Source organism: Rattus rattus, chromosome 3 (assembly GCF_011064425.1).
Source record: "Rattus rattus isolate New Zealand chromosome 3, Rrattus_CSIRO_v1, whole genome shotgun sequence".
Classification (NCBI taxonomy): Eukaryota; Metazoa; Chordata; class Mammalia; order Rodentia; family Muridae; genus Rattus; species Rattus rattus.
This window is the reverse complement of record NC_046156.1, coordinates 117,989,949-118,009,118: the sequence shown is the minus strand read 5'-3', so window position 1 is coordinate 118,009,118 and position 19,170 is coordinate 117,989,949. Positions and strand designations below refer to the sequence as shown.

Below are 19,170 nucleotides of genomic sequence, written 5' to 3'. Positions count from 1 at the left end.
CCATAAAACTGAAACTATTCACAAATGAATTCTATTAACCCTGTGGCTGGCACCTTTACATACGACAATACCCACAATCCATCCACATACACCTCCGAAGAGCGAAGGGTGGAATCTTCCTCCCTTCCTCCCCTCCCTCCCTCCCCGTTCCTCCCCTCCCCCCACCACCAAGAGAGGGGACAGAAACTGGTTAGCTCTTTCCAGCATCTATCTCCACCATGATTTCAGAAGTTTTGCACTGGGTAGCTGAAAATTCTCCACTCTGTGTATTATAAACATGCTTTAAAATTTTAGGAGAAAATGTCTTCAATTATACCAGATCCTATTTTCCAATTACAAGACAGTAAAAGTGTGTAAGTGACATCAGTGCAAGTAGAATTACAGCAGAGATCTGACTGTAATTTCACAGCATGGAATTGTGATTCCCTCCCCAGATATTTTTATTTCCCATTGGAGACTCTTAAACAGCTCTGTACACATTTAATAAGGCATGGAAATTTAGTGGGTGTAGTGTTATGTAAGCATGCATTCCTTGGAGTATGGGGTCAAACCTGGGCTGCAATTAGCTTGGTGTGACCTTTGGAAAAATACTAATATCCGAGCTTTGTCCTTGGTTAAGAAAAATTAGTTGCTAAAGAAAATAAAGGTGTATTAATAACAGTGTGAATCTTACAGGCCTGCTCTGAAAAATGCAAATGAGGCAGTCTCTGGAGAATGTTTACTATTGTATCTGAAAGCCTTGAATAACTTTGAGCTATTATTACTATTGAGGGCCAACTCGGGGATTCTGAAAACATGGTCACCAGTAACAAAATAACACATAAAAGATTCAACTTATAAACATGGTACTGAAACACGAGGTCATTTTCATTAATAAGACTGAAGACTGGTCCTATGTCAGACTCATAAATGCCTTGGGCTTCATGTCCGGGCTACTCCCCTGGTTACTCTCATTAACAATTTGCAAGAACTCCCTAAAGCATTTCCAGGGAGTTACATTTAGAATCAGAGCATCTTTGTGGAGTAGTGTTAAAAAAGAACCATGCATAGTGAACAGCAATCATGGCGGCTTTTCAACTATGCACTCATTCATTTCTAAATTAAAACGTTTTTAATTCTAAGAAAATTCAGTACAATTCAAAGCAGCACTGAGTGGTTCAATGAAGACCCACGCCAAATAACACGGTTGGCTCATTGGAATTTCCATGGCACACGTGGTTTTTCTGTCTGATTTAGGTTGGAGAGCACATGAAAATGTCCCTGACTCCGATGTGTGCATTCAGCACACAGGGGTGGTTAGGGAGACATCCTCAGACCTTGGAGATCGATTTGCAGGACAATATGAGTAAACACTCCAGCCCAGGACACAGGGTCACCCACTTATGCTATAGAGGGGAGGGGCACTTGCAAACTTCCTTGGAGACCACCCAGTGTAGTTCTAGTAATGTCCATCTAGACACAGTAGTTACAATGAGTTACTTTGTGAAGGACGCATTGGCTAAACAGGAATGACATCTGTGATTTTGGAGTTAGGAAAGCCCTGCTCTGCTAGGAGAAAAGGGTGTTTGATGCTGGCCGGGAGCTGCTCTAGCGAGTAGGCCTGTTTTTCATGAGCGCTGTCATGGCTCAGGGATACTTCACACACTCAAATCCAGCGTGCTTCATCTACCCTGGCATCTCATGCACACTGGCCTGTAGCAAAGGGACAGTCACTGGCTCTCATGGCGGGCGTTCTGACCCTCTGTATCCTGCCTGCTCACAATTCATTAACTATCTTCCGGATTAGGTGCCAGCGTCTTCTAACTTTAGTTAAAACATTGAGCCTTCTCAAACTAGTACACGGTTAAAAACCAAAACGAAAACAAAAGCCTGGAGTCATATCAAAGGAGTGGGCGTCCACAGTACTCTGCGCTGACTGGCCTTTAGCGAGTCACCCTGCTTTCTGTGCTTCTGCATCTGTACATGAGCAGCGACTCCCTCATTCCCCTAGTGAAGTTGTGAGGATAAACACTGACTGACTGGGTTTCGGGTATAGCCTGAACAGTGGGCAACCCTGTCTCCCACAGTTCGCAACATTGTTTCCTTATTTTAAAAAAAAGTACAAAGAAAGACCTAGCCTCAAATCACACCCTAGTCACCTCACTGACACTTCGCCATATTTCACTTCGGCTGTCTGCTAGGGTATCTCTTACCACTTATCTTCAGGACGTTTAAACACACAGAAGTAGGGAAAATATCTGCACCGTTAGCCCCATGGCCCTGAGCCAGTCAGTTCCACCTCGGCCACTTGAGAACTCCCAGCTGACTGTGCTTTGGTTTGATTTGCTGGGTCTCTACGCTCTGAGTTGATCTTATATCGGTACATCACTCACCGTTTTTCCCACTTCTTAGAGTCATGTTCCTGGTGTAAGAGATATTCAGTCTTCTCCCACTGCTGAATGAAAACGGAGAGAATTGATCTAGAAAAAAATGTAAAATACAACAACAAAATTACAAGTATCGAGCCCCCGAACACGAATACTTTACAAAAGTGAGCGTAAACCACGGGTCCTCGGGCGGCAGCTCAGACGTGTGCGCACTTGTATCTCAGAGGTCCCAGCTTCTCCAGAAGAACGAGTATCCGTGACTCAGCTCCTGTCCTCTGGTGGCACAGAGGTCCACCGTGCCTCAGTCCCTACCATTCACTGCCTCCCTTCCCTGTGTCTCTGTCACTGTCACTGGCCCAGCTCTAGGTGCTGAGCACACACCCTGCTGGATACACCCCGTGGCTGTGGTGCGGCTAAACCGCAGCCATCTAGTGTGACGCTTGTGACTGTGATACTTCACAAACCTAAAGACACAGATATACTCTTTAAGCTTTCGATATAATGACCATGAACAGAGCCAAAAATCAAAAATTTGAACAACAGAATCCTATAGGAAGCAGGAACATATAATAATCCTCAGGCTAAAGAGATGGCTTGATGGTTAACAGCAGGGGCTGCTCTTCCAGATGCTCTCCCAGAGAGATAGAGGTTTATGTCCATCCATAGGTCCGGTCCTAGGGTTTATGATGCCCTCTTCTGGCCCCCATAGGTACTGCATGCATATAAAGCACAGCCCTAGATGCAGGGAAAACACTCATACTCCTAAAATAAACCAAAAATATAATAATTCTAATAATAAAAAATAAATAGATTTAAGAATTATGTTCACTCCAATGATCAGCATTAGTAAATACTGTGGGGCAGGTTTGAGGGAGTATACATGTCTCAATAGTTTAGAGGGAGAGGCCTCTCACTGCAGAGCTGACAGAAGCCGGAAGTCATCATGTGACAGAAGAAATTTGGGAAACCATTGAGAGCACTCTGGAGAAGGAGCATATGTGTGGCAAATCTTTCCACGGTGCATCCTCTGACAGCCTGAAGGGCCTAAACCTCTGCTCAGACAGAAATTCAATCATAGGGTGGAAACACAGAGGAAGAAGAGATTCAGGGGAGTCCGATTCTCCGTGTTCTGTCCTTAGACCAAGGGCCGGGCCCTAGGTACAGCAGGTACAGTGAAGCAAGCCACAGGAGCACTGAACGCACACGGCCAGCAGGGGTCAGCGTGAGATACCGAAAGAACTGGTGTTGGCTTAGAGGCCCATTTCTACAATGCTAGGGCATTCGTCGAGCTCAATAGTGCTTATGTGTGTGCATTAGTGATAAAAGCATGTATGATATATGCACTTAAGCTTATGCATGCACTTGCGATATACGTATGTATGCTCATGTACTTACGGTATATGAAGAGTTCTTTTTACAACACACACACACACACACACACACACACATATGAAGGAAAGGAAGGAAGGAAAGAAGGAAGGAAGGAAGGAAAAAAGAAGGAAAAAAGAAAATAAGAACCCCCCCCCCAAAATCATCAGAAAATAGATTCAGCCACTGGAAGCCAAAAGGCAAGAATGTTGCAGACACAGAAGCATGTTTCCTGCTGATTCAGAGAACACAGCAAGGGAAGAAGAGCGCTCTGTACCTTGAGTGTGGAGTTTGAAAGCGCTGGTCATTTCTTTCTCTTTGAGGATAAGTCCCAAGGCTGCCTGGCACACAGACTCCTTGGCTATGGTGCTGTGAGTGGGCAGCAGGTCCTGGTGGTGTTGAGGGATGAAGTCAGTGTGTACATTCCCAGCTTCAAACTCGGAATGGCTGGAGAGCCGGAGCAGGAAGTCCACATTGGTACGCAAGCCAACAATCTAGGAAGAGAAGCAAACCAGGTTCCCGCTGAGCATAGGAAACAGCACATTCAGGAAGGCGACACTCACTGTCACTGGATTTATCTGGACTTTCATTTCAAAACTGTGGTTTAACAGGAGAAGCAGGATGTGGGACATGGCATGGCAGGGAGGGTGTTTAATTGACTTACATTAGGAAAGCGATGAAAGTTAAAAGACAGACATGAAATTTATTTGCAAGAGACCAAAAATTTTCATTTAGAACACTCCACAAAATAGGAGCCTGCAAATACAGGCGAGCCAGACTGAGAGAGGGGAGGGAAGGGGAACACAGCCTGAAAGGAACCTTCTTCCAGCACTGAAGCCCAACGTTCACACATGGCTATGAAGATTAAAAAAAGGAACACCACCATCTCCAATTCTCCCTTCAAGGAATAGTAAAAGGATTAAAGATGGAGGTAACCACAGCTCTGGGGGCACGCGCTCGCTCACCCAGCCACGTCCCCTTACTTCATTCTCTGAGCAGCTGTAAGTACCAGGCTCTGACATTGGCTCTGGGGACAGTGAGAGGCAAAACAAATGCAGCCCCTGCCTTCCAAGGGCCATGACAGAGGCTGAGGCTGGCCAAGGTGACAGAGAACGGCACCTGAGGACAGAGAGTGTCCCTGTCTAAATGGAACAGTGAACCCTGAGGAAGCTGATGGAGGCCAGTGAGCACACCGGGGGGTGAAGACGTGCTGAAGGGGAGCCAAGAGCACTTCTCCACACTGGTCCGCTGAAGGGATAGCAAGTGTGGCCACAGTGATCGGAGCCATAGAAATCACAGCTTTTACCCGGATTAATCACACATGATAAATGTGTTTTTCCATGAAGTGAAATTAAGGTGGTCGGGACTTATACATCACGAAAATTAATGACACACACACACACTCACACACACACTCACACACGCACACACACAAAGCAAGAACAACAACAAAACCCTATCTCTGACCAGTGGATGAAAATGAAGATCAAATTTTTTAAAAAAGAAACCTGATTAGACATCCTATAGTTGGCTTTATTTATAGATGGCTAGGATGTCCCTGGAATGCTGTGGGACATCAGTGGTTGTATTTCTACAACCCTTTGTTTTCCAACAGAAAGAAGGATGAGCTCAAAGCCCACACACACTGGTGCCTGGGAGCTGCCCTGTAGGAACCGCCTGTGTCTGACACACAGGAGGGCAGGGGGAGGCGCGAGCACCGGGGAGGAGGTGCGAGTACTGGGCCTCCGGCCTCCGCTCTCTCACGTTGTACTGATGGAGACTGTATCTCAGTTTTGACAGGGCTGACTGTGTCTGACACACAGGAGGGCAGGGGGAGGCGCGAGCACCGGGTCTCCGGCCTCCGCCCACTCACGTTGTACTGATGGAGACTGTATCTCAGTTTTGACAGGGCCGACTGGCGATCTGAGGCCCACACCACGAGCTTTGCGATCATGGGGTCGTAATGCACCAAGACTTCATCCCCTGGAACCGAGAGACACTGTAAGCTGTCAATGCCAGATCTCTGAGGATTGAAGCAAGGCCGGGAAAGACATTTTTCCTGTCACCTCACGCCCAGTCCTTCCGATTCCTGCATGGCAGGTGCCCTTGGCACAATTTTATTTCCATGGCTCAGAGGGATTTAAAAACTCGTCCAAAATCTGACAAGGCCTGGTCACCACGAGTTCAGACTTCCTCATGTGGTTCAGCGACACACAGGCAGGCTTTCTTCAGCCTGTCTTTTCTTCCTTTCTCTCTTTGGAGGCCAAGGCAAAGTCCTACCCTCTCTTATTAAACTGATTTCCCCTCTGAGCTTCTAAGCCTTCAATCTCCTGTGTGTCGTCCTAGGTTCTACACATGCTCACTGTGCACACATGCACCAATCCCCAAAGTAATTAGAAAATAAAACGTGAAACAAGACCATGCCAGTGATAATGTGGTTACACCTGGGTATGGTGGTGAGGTCTACAGTTTTAACTCATGGGCAAGTGGGGGTGGGAGACTCACTTGAGCCCTGAAGATGAAGGCCAGTCTGGGCAAAACACTACGGCCTAATCTTAGAGAAAAGTAACAAATTAAGAGTTTAATCAGGGGCTGGCGAGATGGCTCAGTGGTTAAGAGCACTGACTGCTCTTCCTGAGGTCCTGAGTTCAAATCCCAGCAACCACATGGTGGCTCACAACCATCTGTAATGGGATCTGATGCCCTCTTCTGGTGTGTCTGAAGACAGCCACGGTGTACTCATATACAATAAAATAAAATCTTAAAAAATAAATTAAAAAAAAAGAGTTTAATCAGAGTGCTGGCTTTGACCTTACTTAATGTTACCTTGCCGTACTCCAGTTTCGATCCTTGTAGACATGTCTGGCGGAGGGGTAGAGAGGTGAACTAATGGTCCAGCTCCTGGCATGAAGTTATTGTCAGGATCCTCTGCATAGATTCTGGCCTCAAAGGCATGGCCCTGCAGAGGGATTTCTTCCTGGCTCAAAGGGATCTTCTCCCCTGCTGCAATCTGTTGACAAAATAGTGCGTTTTATGAAAGTGCCTGGTAAGAGTTAGCAAACAGACTTGCAGGTCAGTGGTCTTGCTTATACCCTGGACAAATGAGTCTGTGAAGCAGTCAAATAAAACAGGTGGCCGTCCATCCCCAGTTCTAGGTAAGACAGACATGGATCAGAGGAAATAGTCAGCATGGGCTCTAGAGTTTTCAGTGGAGAAAGAACTGGTGTTTAATACCATGAAACCCTAAGTTTCTTACTGGTGAGACTGTTCCCATGTGGGATATAATACTCAGTTTCCCACACACCTTTGTATTTTCACTTGGTGTTTGAATTACATTCACACCCATGACAAGGGCTGTGAGCAGCCCATCTGAGCCTTTGCTCTCTCCACCAAATGCATGACACCCTAAGGCAGGAAGAACTGGAGGCCTGTGTGACCCCAGACCACAAGCTGTGGAACTGTGTTCGTTCACTGTTACTAAATACTTGGCATTTGGACTCACATAGGGCAATTCAATACATTTCATTCCCTAATAAGTATGACTTGGAAAAGCTAATGGAGATTATGTGGCCACTTCCTCCCTCTTTACAAACTTTTCCCAAGATCACACACACACACACACACACACACACACACACGAAAGCAACATAGACACAGGAGAAAAAGACTATAGGTAACTTAACCTAATGACTCTGAGCTGAAAAGGTAAGCCTACAACAGAGATAAGGTCGTCCCTCAGAACCTGCTATCAGGAAAGACCAGGAACCGTACTACAGAACCAGAGTAGAAATAACTGAATTCAGTGTGTTTATGGTGTTTCAAACCACAGCCTTTGTCTATCCTGACTGGGCTCAGTTCGTCTCTACACTCACCCTGACCAGGGAAATTTCTCAAGCTTCTGCATTCAGAGCCTGGCTACAGAAGGCACTGTGTTCCCAGTATCCCTTTCCTTCCTATGTTTCGAAATGAAACTTTGATATGATAATAGAGTTCTAATTGTCTTCTTATGCAAAAGAAAACAAGTGTTGGCCATGAGTCTCACAGTTTAAGACATTATCTTATCTCTGACATTATCTTATCTCTTATCACACAGACTTTTGGAACTGGCTTATCTGTAATGGATTTTCCCTCTTGAGACTAGCTTCTATCCAAGTACCAGGGAGACTGACTGGTCCTAACTGCACCCTCAGTTGGGAATCCTGTGCCTTATCACCCTCAAACAGTTACTAAGTATCCGAGAGCTTTGACGTTTGCTTCCCTGGCCCCTGAACCCTGCTGACCACCTGTACTGAAGCCTGAATTCAGCTGTTTGAACCACAAAACCCCATTTTTAAGAAGTTGTTGAGCAGACAGGGGGTGGTGTGGCACGGCTTAAATACCTCAGCCAGGATCTCTGTGCATCAGAGGACACACTGGTATACAAAGGGAGTTCCAGGAGAGCCATGTGGAAAAACAAGATACAGTGAAACGGCTTGCTTGCCTGCAGCCCAGGGCCCAAGGGGAGGTGAAGGTAATTGACAAATTAGGACTCTGTGTCCTTAAAGTTCTAATAACATTGCAATGTCAGATGCATTTTGTAAAAAAAAAAAAAAAAAAAAAATCTTGATTTCCTGTCCGCATCACAACCACAAAACTGAGTCCCACCCAAAGCAGCATAAGAAGGAGTCCGGAACACAGTGCGTTCGCAGCTCTGACCTCATTTCTGGTAGTGCTAGGGCTGCTCCCAGGCACCGCTCATGCTAGGCAGGCACACCACAGCCCAGGACTGACATCTACCAGGAAAACCTTCTCACCCTGAGCTGCCACTCCACCAAGTCAGTCCCCGTGATCATCTCAGTGACCGGATGCTCCACTTGTAGCCTTGTGTTCATTTCCATGAAATAAAAATTGTGCTTTGAGTCCATAATGAATTCCACGGTTCCTGGGAGATAAGATACAGTGTCACTCTTCAGTGGTAGTCAGCAGCAAATCAGGATTCGCTAGGGCGGGGGCTGGAAAGACAGCTCAGCAGCTAAGAGCACCAGATCCCCCTGACCAGTTCAGTTCCCAGGTCCCACAGGGGACTAATGGACATCTGATGTCCTCTTCCGGCCTCCACAGGAGTGCTGCCTAGGCATGCATGCAGGCAGAACACCCACGCACGGAGAAAGATACAGATATGATTTAAATATAATTTTTAAAATGTTTATAAAATATTTTCTATGATGCAGTGCATCGATCTAACTGCAGCAGACTTCGTGTATGGTACATAATTTGCGTTTCATGAAGAAAACACTATATTTTCAGCAGCAAATGAGTCTCCAATTAGAATAGAGAACCGTATGAAATGTTGGCAATGGAAAATGTCTCCAGAATCCTGAGCAAACGCTGAGCTCAAATTATACACCAGGGGTGCCTGCTGCGGTAATGAGAACACGTTTGGACTGTGAGGCACTGTCCCAGCATCCCTACCCCAGAAGCCTCGTACCATGATGCCCACCTCACTTCAACTCTAGACAAAGACATAACTTTCTTTCCCTGATCACTGTGGGCTCACAAGCTCTCCCTTAAAGTCCTTGTGTGGTGTGGGGCTGTAGCTCCATGGTAATCTTTTATGTCAGGCTCCCCTGCCCCAATAAGAGAAGTCCGTTTGTCAGGAACACTGGACAGTCTTCTAGCGCTCGGTGTCCAAGCCATATGCCAAGGCCAAGTCTGTTGGCATCAGTACTAAGAGCTGCAACACTTCTGGATTTTTTTTTTTTAAGTGCTTGGGGTGGTTCCCAGACCCGAGTGTAGGCAAATGTCCTTCAGTTTTATTAGGCTTAAGTTTATACAATACTTTGATTATTTTAGGTGTAGGAGAGCTGATTTTGTCAAATGACTATAACCATTATCCCAGCCTTGTAAGAGATGTGTGTCTATATAAAGGAATAATCATAAAATACCGAGGTGAGAGTAGAATGGATTCAGTTCATTTGCTTTGATTGACTGCTAGTTGATTTAACAGTTTAAAATAACAGAAATGAAGATTGGTTATGATTAGGTATGTCCCCGTATGTGTGCTTATATAACAATATTGCATGACAACAGTAACAGAAGGGACAAGTGGAGGAGTTAGAGATGCCTGATTATTATTATAAAGTACCTGTGCTTATGCTATGATATGGTAAGACTTTTTAAAAGTTTTATTTATTTATTGAGTGTGTGTGTGTGTGTGTGTGTGTGTGTGTGTGTGTGTGTGTGTGTGTGTGTGTAATATGAGTGGAGACACATACATGACACATGTGGGGGTCGGAAGATGACTTTGGGGGTCAGTCCTCTCCTTCCACTGTGGATCCTGGGGCTGAGCTCAGATGGTCAGGCTGCAATGACGAGTGCGTCTGACTGGCCTAAGCCCATCATCTGAAAGTGAACTAGGATTCATTTGAATGCATATTGTGAGACTTGGGATACTAACTAATAATGTTAGGGGAAAGGGGAAAATCCTATAAATGCTCAGTAAACCATGAAAGTAACAGAACTGAGTAAGGGAAAAGCACGGAAGGAAGAAACCGAGGGAAGGACAAGAACAAGAATGAAGAGCAAAGGCAGCAGATGGCCAACAGCCCTGAGCACGGCAGACATCACCTGAGTGGTAGCAGCAACCGCTGAAGAGTCCGATAGTCCCATACCAACAAAAGACAGAATCCAAGTAAGAGAATAAAAAAGACCCAACTGTATACTGTCTACAAGAAACTCATCTTTAATTTAAAAACTTAACTCACTTAAAGAAAAAATATAGAAGAAAGGTACTTCATATACACACCAAAGACAGCAGGAGTAGCTATTTGAGACAGATCACATTCCAGAGCAAGGAATGTTATCATGGGTGTGTAATAACAAAGATTATCATCTTTACATTATATAGTAATCATATAAAGATTATAAAAATGGTAAAGGGGTCAGACCTGCAAAAGTACCTAGCGATGTCTGAATACGTGTGGCAAAACCCAAGAACAAGGAGACATAGATAAATTCATCACAGGAGTTAAAAATGACAACGTTCTATCAGATTAGGCAGAACCAGAAGGCCGATAATTAGCAAGGACATATTCTTAAAGTGAATGGCACCATCAATCAAATAGGTAAATTGTCACCTATGAACCACAATGGTAGAAAATATTCTCAAAGATCATATTCTGGGCTACAGATGACTCCTTAGCAACGAGAAGCAGAAATGAAATTATAAATACATAATCAGCCACTTCTCTAGGGAATAGAATCAAAACAACCAGGGAGCAGATGTTCTTGAACTTGTGATGATGAGGTGATGAATTTAGCTGCAAACAGACACTTGACAAGGTCCAGAAGTTTGGGGAGCAAAGGGTGAGAAGAGAGCTTTAGGCAAATGGCCCACAGTGCACCTGAGGGAGGGTAAAGGAGAAAACTGAGGGGCCAGACCAAGGAGGCAGTTAGCACAGGCTCAGGGCAGTCTACACACATGTAGGACCTAAAATCTTGCAAGACATGAAAATTCAGCAGCATAACATCTTTAGGGCTATCACAAGAATATCCGTCTGAGTTTACTGTTTTGGGAGTCAAAGGCCCTAACACTGTTCTGGATCGGGAACCTGCAGCAAAGGTTATGCACATGCACTGGGCATTGGCCTTCAGAGCTGGTTTGAGAATGAGGGGAAGATTCTGAAGCAGAAGTGCTGAGAGCTCTGTGCTGGGACGAAACGTGGTCCAGGACAGTAAGGGAACAAAGGTTGAGAAAAGGGCACACGGTTGCATGAAAAAACTTAGGAGCTACATTTTGGAGTGCAGGAGTGTGATCCGGCACAGCCCCCACGCACGCTCCCTCGGTGTGGGTGCCTGACCCAATCCCATCAGAGCAGGCTGTGATCCGTCCATACAAATCACTTCTCTGTTGCTGTGATGGAGCACCATGACCAGAGCAACTCAGAAGACCGTACCTGGGCTTACAGCTCCGAAGGGTGCCAGGTGGCAAATATGGCAGCTGGAGCAGGAGGCTGAGGGCTCACATCTGGAACCACAAGTGCAGCACAGAGAGAGCACTGGGCATGGCCCGAGGCTTTGAGACCTGAAAGCCTGCCCCTGTGACACGCTTCCTCCGGTAAGGCCACGCTTCCTAAACCTACCCAAACAGCACCACCAACTAGGGACCTGGTGAACATGGTGCCTGTGGGAGACACTCTCGTTCAAACCACCACACTGCTAAAGATTAGTTATTATAGTATAGAAATTACCTTAGATATAAACAAACACACGCTTATGTGTGGTATGGAATTACACATTCAAAGTGTTCTCTTGCTGGGCTTTAATCGTGTGTGGTTGTGAAGGACCCACGTCTGGGGATTAGTTATACTGCAGTCTGGCTTTTCTCATCGGTTACTCTCACAGCCCGGAACTCCAGCTCATGAGGTCTGCACGCCGGGGAAATGCCCGCACCACCACTTCAGAGAAGGACAGTGTGTCCTGGTGATAACATCCCAGTGCTTTCGATGCTGTCAGTAACCCCAGGCCACAGGCAGGCAGGAGCTCGAGCAGGTACAGATTTTGCTTACCCTTTTCTCTTGTTAACATGCAATTTTCCCTCTAAAAGCTTGTAATTGGATCTTTCCTCCTTATTTTCCTGCCCATCTTTCCTCTCCATTCTTCCCTCTGAAATGCTGAAGGTAACGCACACCTCGCGCCCCCAGTTTTTATTTTAATTTGGTCTCCTTTTCCCTGTTTTCATTTAGCACTTCTGAAATCTTATTGTCTAGACTTGTACACCTTTAATCCCAGCACCTGGGAGGCAAAGGCAGATAAATCTCTCTGAGTTGGGAGTTAGCCTGGTCTACATAGTAAGTTCCAGGTCAGCCTGAGCTGTATGGTGAGACCCGGTCTCAAAACAAAGGTTTTTTCCTACATTTTTCATTCTTTTAAAAATATTTTTGTTTTATTGTTTTTTAACCAATAAAATCATTTTTATTGGTCTCTATATTTTTATTAATTATTTATTCAATTAATATCCAAATTGCAGCCCTCCCCTCCTTTCTTCCCAGTCCTGAGAGCTTCTTTTCCTCAGAGCCCCGCGCCCCCAGCCCTGATCCAATCTGCCCTGGCACATCAAGTCTCCTCAGGACTAAGCACATCCTCTCACTGAGGCCAGACCTAAACCTAACAGAAGAGAAAGTGGAGAGCAGCCTTGATTATATTGGTATGATGAGATAACTTCCTGAACAGAACACCAATGGCTTAGGCTCTAAGATCAACAATTAGTAAATTAGTAAATGGGACCTTTATGAAACTGCAAAGCTTCTGTAAGGCAAAGGATGCTGTCAGTAGGACAAAACAGCAGGCCACAGAGTAGGAGAATCCGACATCTGACAGGAGGCTAATATCCAAAAAGTATAAAGAACTCAAGAAAGTAAACACCAACGACCCAAATAAAATAATAATTTTATTATTCCCATATTTATCAACTAATACCCTTTTGGTTCATGTCACATGATCTTTGTGTCCCTGTCTTCTGTTATTCGTATTGTGCTAGGAAAAGCTCTTAGCTGCTGCAGCATTTCTGTGTCTGGTTGTTACTATGTCATTACTATTACTGCTGTTTTCTTCTCTATCATGATGGAGCCAGAGCCTGGGACGTTAACCATGCTGAATGGGTGGTGTGGCACAGAGCTGCCCCAGCCCAGTCTTTTGAAACTGCCTCAATCCAACCATGATATAGTTCTCCCTGAATCCTCATGTATTCGTTCCTTTCCCTGTTGCTGTGACAATCCCTGATCAAAGCAATAAAAGGACAGAGGGATTTATTTGAGCTCAGAGTTCAGAGGGAGAGTCTGACCAGGCAATGCAATGGTGACTGTCATATTTTGTCCATCGGCAGGAAGAAGAGAGGATGAATGCTGGTCACTGAGTGAGGTGGGATCTCCCACCTCAATTAACTTAATCTCAGTGAACTTGACCTAGGTAACCCTTCTGAGGCCCATCTGCCTAGTCTCTTTGGTGATTCTGGATCCTGAGTAGTTGACAATCTATGTTAACCATCATGCTTGACAATGCTTTAACCTAATGAGGGACTGACCAAATTCGCCACAGTGAGCACAAGTGGGGAAGTCCAAGGCCCCATTCCTAGTCATTCACCCTACAGCAGCACGGCAAGGAAGGGTCTCCACTCACTTCAGACCACATGTGGCTGGCACATCTGTGGTAACACACACACACACACACACACACACACACGTATGCATACACACACGTGTGCACACACATGTACAGATGTCTAGCATATGTACCTCAGATTCCACAGTATCTCTACCCTGTTGACCTACACAGAAAGCAGGTGACTTGGGCTCCAACACAAAATACTCTGTATCAAACACCACTAGCCATGAGCAAAAGAAGCCAACTGACAGTAAGAAGTCATTTGTGATTAAGGGCAACAGGACACAAAGCAATGTGGACACATTGTCTTCTCTCAATAAATGTGTAAGGTACTTAGTTACCAGATGTGGGCTAACTCAACATAGAACACAACAAATATGAACACAAACAACAGACTCCTCAAATGCTAGCTGGCAACACCCTAGACAAGGAGGCCAAAGACACAGAAGAGGACGGACTAAGTGACTAAAAGTGTGAAGGATTGATCCTGAAATTGCCACCAAATTCACATGAATTGCCGAAGAAATTAAAGGCATGGAATTATGGAGCATGAAAGAAGAATTCAATAAAATTCTGAAAAAGAACCAAACAGAAATCTTAGAAATGAAAGCTGAGTAAGTAAAATTTCAAAAGGGTACAGAGTAGAGCTCGGTGGTTAGGAGAACTGACTGTTTTTCCAAGAGTTGGTCTCAGTACTCACATGGTGATTCACAGCGGTCTGTAATTACAGTCACAGGAGATCTGACACCTTTGTATGGCCTCTGAGGGCACCGGGCATGCACGTGGTACCCAGACACACATTTAGACAAAACACCTTTAAGTCTAAAATGAATAAATAATTTTTAAAAAGAAAGAAAGAAAGCTCAGTGGGCCCAGGCTTGGAGGGGCTCACCTGTAGTTTCAGCATCAGAGAGGCTGAGCAAGGATCACCACACACTGTGTCTGAGCTACCCTGTGAACCTCTTTCTCAGAACCAAATACAAACCAGAGAAACAAAACAAAACAGGAAAACAGCCCAGTTTAAAGAATCATTGATGGATGCGATCAAATAAAAGAAAGAACATTAGGGCTTAAAGGGCAAGTCGGTGGGTTAGAATGTTCTGTAATAACAAAACAAGAAAGCACAGACCACAGCGTACGCAGGGCTCCGAGACACCAGCAGCAGGCGGCATGACAACATAGGAGCCACAGTGCAGGCTAATGCCATGGGCAACCCTCTTGGTGGATAAGCAAGAAGAAGCAAAAAGATGGTGGAAGGGAAGGCACTGTGAAAAGCAGCACTTCTCAAGACGTGGGAGGCACGGACATGCAAGTACAGGAGGTAATCAGAGCTCCATTACACAGGACCAGAAAGGAACCTCTCTACTTGGTTGTCAAACTGCCAGAAGCAAAGGGACCTCAGAGATGCAAGGGAGAGAAATACCACAGCAGTTATGAGGAGAAACCCATGACAGATTTCTCTGAAACTCTGAAGCCCAGGAGGATATGGAATGCTGTATTTTATTTTGTTTTGTTTGGTGGTTTTTTGTTTTTAAAAGAGTGGGTTTTTCTTTGTAGCCCTGGTTGTCCTGGAACTCGATCTGCAGACCAGGCTGGCCTCAAACTCAACAGAGATCTGCCTGTCTCTGCCTCCTAGGTACTGGAATTAAAGGAATTCCCATGCCAGCTACGGAATGCTGTATTTCAGACTCAGAAATAACTGCCAGTGGGAGAGTGTTACCGAGAAAAATTGTCATTCAGAATCAAAGGAGAAATAAAGGCCTGCCAATACAGGCATAAGATAAAGACATTCATGGCTAATAGCTCAGCATTATAAAAGATCTATCTATCTATCTATCTATCTATCTATCTATCTATCTATCTATCTATCATCTGTCTATCTATCTATCTATCTATCTATCTATCTACGTATTTTCCTACTTATTTATTTGAGACGATCTCTCTACATAATTCTGGCTATCCTGGAACTATGTACTCCAGGCTGGCCTTGAACTCACAGACAGCCTAATTACAACAAGCCCCTAATAACAACAAAGCAGAAAGACATGAACATAAATATTGAGAACAGCCACAAGAAAACAACAAATCATTAAGAACTGGTACACGTCATCAGGAAAAACCTGACTGTGAATGAACATGTAGATACTACAACAGACCAATCGCAACACACAAAACTGTAAACACATATGCAGCAAACGTCCAAACACTCCATTTAAAAATAAACGTGTCAGAGCCTGCGGGCGAGGTAGACCCTAATATCACTTTCACCTCATGCCAGTTAATTTTTGTGGGCGTGACAGAACCTGGAGCCACCAGGGAAGAGGCAACTTCAGGCGAGTTGTCTTTGTCGACTGTGGGCGCATTGGCGATGCATTTTCTGGATTGGTGTGGGAGGGCCCAGCGCACCCTAGGCAGTGCCACCCCTGGACAAGTGATCCCGGACTGTAAATAAAGCAGGCGAGGGAGCCAGTGCATAGCAGGGCCTGAAAATGGGGCTCTTAGGGATGGAGCAGGAACTCAAGCAGGGAAAGAAGTAGAGGGATGGCAGAGGGAAGAGTGAAGACCACCAAAAGCATCACATGTGGAAAATCACAGGGGGAACCCACTGATTTTACAAATGCATTAATAACTGTAACAATAAAAACAGTATCAATAACATTTGCTTGCAGAAGAAAATGGTGCTAAACTAGAAACCAAGATCAGACATATACCTGGAAATGTATTTTATATTAAATGAAATATTTTTATATTAAGGAAATTTAATAGATACTTATATTAAATATATACTGTATTTATATCATAATTACTATAAATTAATATGTTATGTTTATATCATATTTTATATAAATTTACTAATTTATATCTAATGTAATATTTATATAATAAATATACTAATGTAAATATATTTATATTAAATGAAAACATGATTAAGATGAATGTAACAGAGACCATGCACATAAATTTATAGCTGAAAAAAGGAAGAAAGAGTATATCAAATTAAATCCAATAATACAATAATGTAAGTCAAACAATACAAATTATGACGGAGGCCTTGAGAAACGGCTCAGAAGGTTTGCTGCCTCGCCTGGTGACCTGAGGTCAGTCTTTGGAGGTCACATGGTGAAGAAGAAAACTGAGTCTCCAAAGTCACCCCCTGATCTCCTCTCGTGAGGTGTGGCACACCTGTGCGCACGTGAGCACAGGTCCAAGCAGCAGTTACCTAGGCTTAGGATAGCATCGTTCACAGTAGCTAGGCGAGGACAGACTCAAAGGAATGGTTAGAGAAAAGATTGATGCTAGAAAAATGGGAATCAAAACACAGTAAGTTTATAGCTCATCCAGTTAGACTGGCTAATTAAAAAATAGCAAAGAAATGTACACACACACACACAGAAGAAATAAAATAAGATATCATGAAATTATAAAAATCAATAGAGAAAGATAAAAAATAAAAAACAGAGTCCCTTGAAAAGATCAATAAAATCAGCAGCATTTAGCCAGGCTGAGGGAAGGAGAGAACAGAAATGACTGTTGGAATAGAGTAAGAACATCAGCAGGTCTCAGGACGGTTAAAGGGGACGCTGCCCTTTCCCTGTTGGTGCTGGGGGTTGAGCCCAGAGCCTTCCATGTAGCAGGTATGAGAAAGCACAGCCAGACCTAAAGGAATATTATCAGTAACTCTATACTCATGAACTCAGTAATCATGATGAAACAGACCAATACCAATTCCTCACAAGGAACAAGAAACTGACCACTGAACAATCTCTGCTCTCTATCTCTACACACACACACACACACACACACACACACACGCATGTGCACACACACCAATCAGGGGACAAGAGCGAGGGCCCAGGGTGAACAGCACTGGCTGCTCTTGCACAGGATCCCAGTTGGATTCCCCACACCCACATGGTGGATCACAACCATCTGTAAATCCAGGTCCAGGGGATCAACATGCTCTTCTGGCCTCTGCGGCACTAGACACACACTTAGTGTGCACACATACATCCAGGCAAACTAATGGTCCACGTAAAAATAAATCTTTAAAAAAGTAAAACAACCGAATCAACTGTTGAGTTAACAATTCAGGAGAATGGAGGAATGACAGTACTCAGCTTGAACTGTCAATTATTAATGGGAATGTAAAAACAGTACATTCTGGAAGACAGAAGTTTCTTTTAAAATAAATATATTTGTATCATGATCTAACAATTATAATCCTTTGCATTTATACAAATAAAATGAAAATTTATACCCACACAAAATTCTATGTATGAATATTTATAGTAACTTTATCTGTAATTGCCAAAAATTGGAAGTAACCAAGCTTATCAATGGATAAGTTATACAGACATGGCATATTATTTAGAACAATAAGAAATAAATATCAAAGTGAACCAGTCAAACAGCTCCCTGTACCCAAATCCCGTGGGGGAGAGAGCTGGACCCCCAGGAGTAAGGACATTCCTGAGAAATCAGAGGTGACTACCCTCTGCCCACACTCCTGACCCAAGAGGAAATCACCTAGTGGCAGCTGTGCCCCCTGGGCACAGAGACCCTAGGAACAATCAGGGGCAGGACCCTTCTGATTCCTGCCTGCACCTAGAGCTGAAAGACAGTCACCCGAGCGCCTACACACCTGAGAGCAGAGATAAAACTGACTTTTCTGCAAGTGACCTGCCTGGTGGACTCAGGACACGCTGAGGCAGAAGTCCTCTGGGACAGGGCACTTCTGGTTTCTGGCTCTGCCTGGAAGTGAACTGATCCCATCCCACAGCTCCCTGCACCTAAATCCCATAGGGAAGAGAGCTGAACACCCAGAAGTGCAGACCATCCTGAGACCGAAGGACAGACTGCCACTTCTGCCCACCTCTGCCCACCCCTGGTCCAAGAAAAAATTGCATAGTGCCTCTGGACACAGGAATATAGAAAAAGTCACCTGCCGGTACCAGAATAGAACAGATGGAGCACTACCAAATTCCTTCTATGAAGCCACAATTACTCTTATACCTAAACCACACAAACACCCAACAAAGAAAGAGAACTTCAGACCAATTTCCCTTATGAATATCGACGCAAAAATAATCAATAAAATTCTTGAAAACCGAATCCAAGAATGCATCAAAACAATCATCCACCATGATCAAGTAGACTTCAACCCAGGGATGCAAGGATGGGTCAATATATGGAAATCCATCAACGTAATCCACTATATAAACAAACTCAAAGATAAAAACCACATGATCATTTCATTAGATACTGAGAAAGCATTTCACAAAATTCAACACCCTTT

At 44.4% G+C, this 19,170-nt stretch overlaps 1 protein-coding gene across 1 annotated transcript in view; it reads right to left on the bottom strand.

Annotated features, from left to right (window-relative positions):
* Positions 1-19,170, bottom strand: part of Mccc1 (methylcrotonoyl-CoA carboxylase 1) — a 49,796-nt gene that overhangs the window by 10,127 nt on the left and 20,499 nt on the right. Inside the window, exons 10-14 of the mRNA XM_032898504.1 lie at positions 8,528-8,655; positions 6,561-6,744; positions 5,608-5,717; positions 4,012-4,228; positions 2,373-2,459 (exon numbers count right to left, since the gene is read on the bottom strand). Of these exons, the coding sequence (XP_032754395.1) occupies positions 2,373-2,459; positions 4,012-4,228; positions 5,608-5,717; positions 6,561-6,744; positions 8,528-8,655 (726 nt within the window). The remainder of the gene's footprint in view (positions 1-2,372; positions 2,460-4,011; positions 4,229-5,607; positions 5,718-6,560; positions 6,745-8,527; positions 8,656-19,170) is intronic.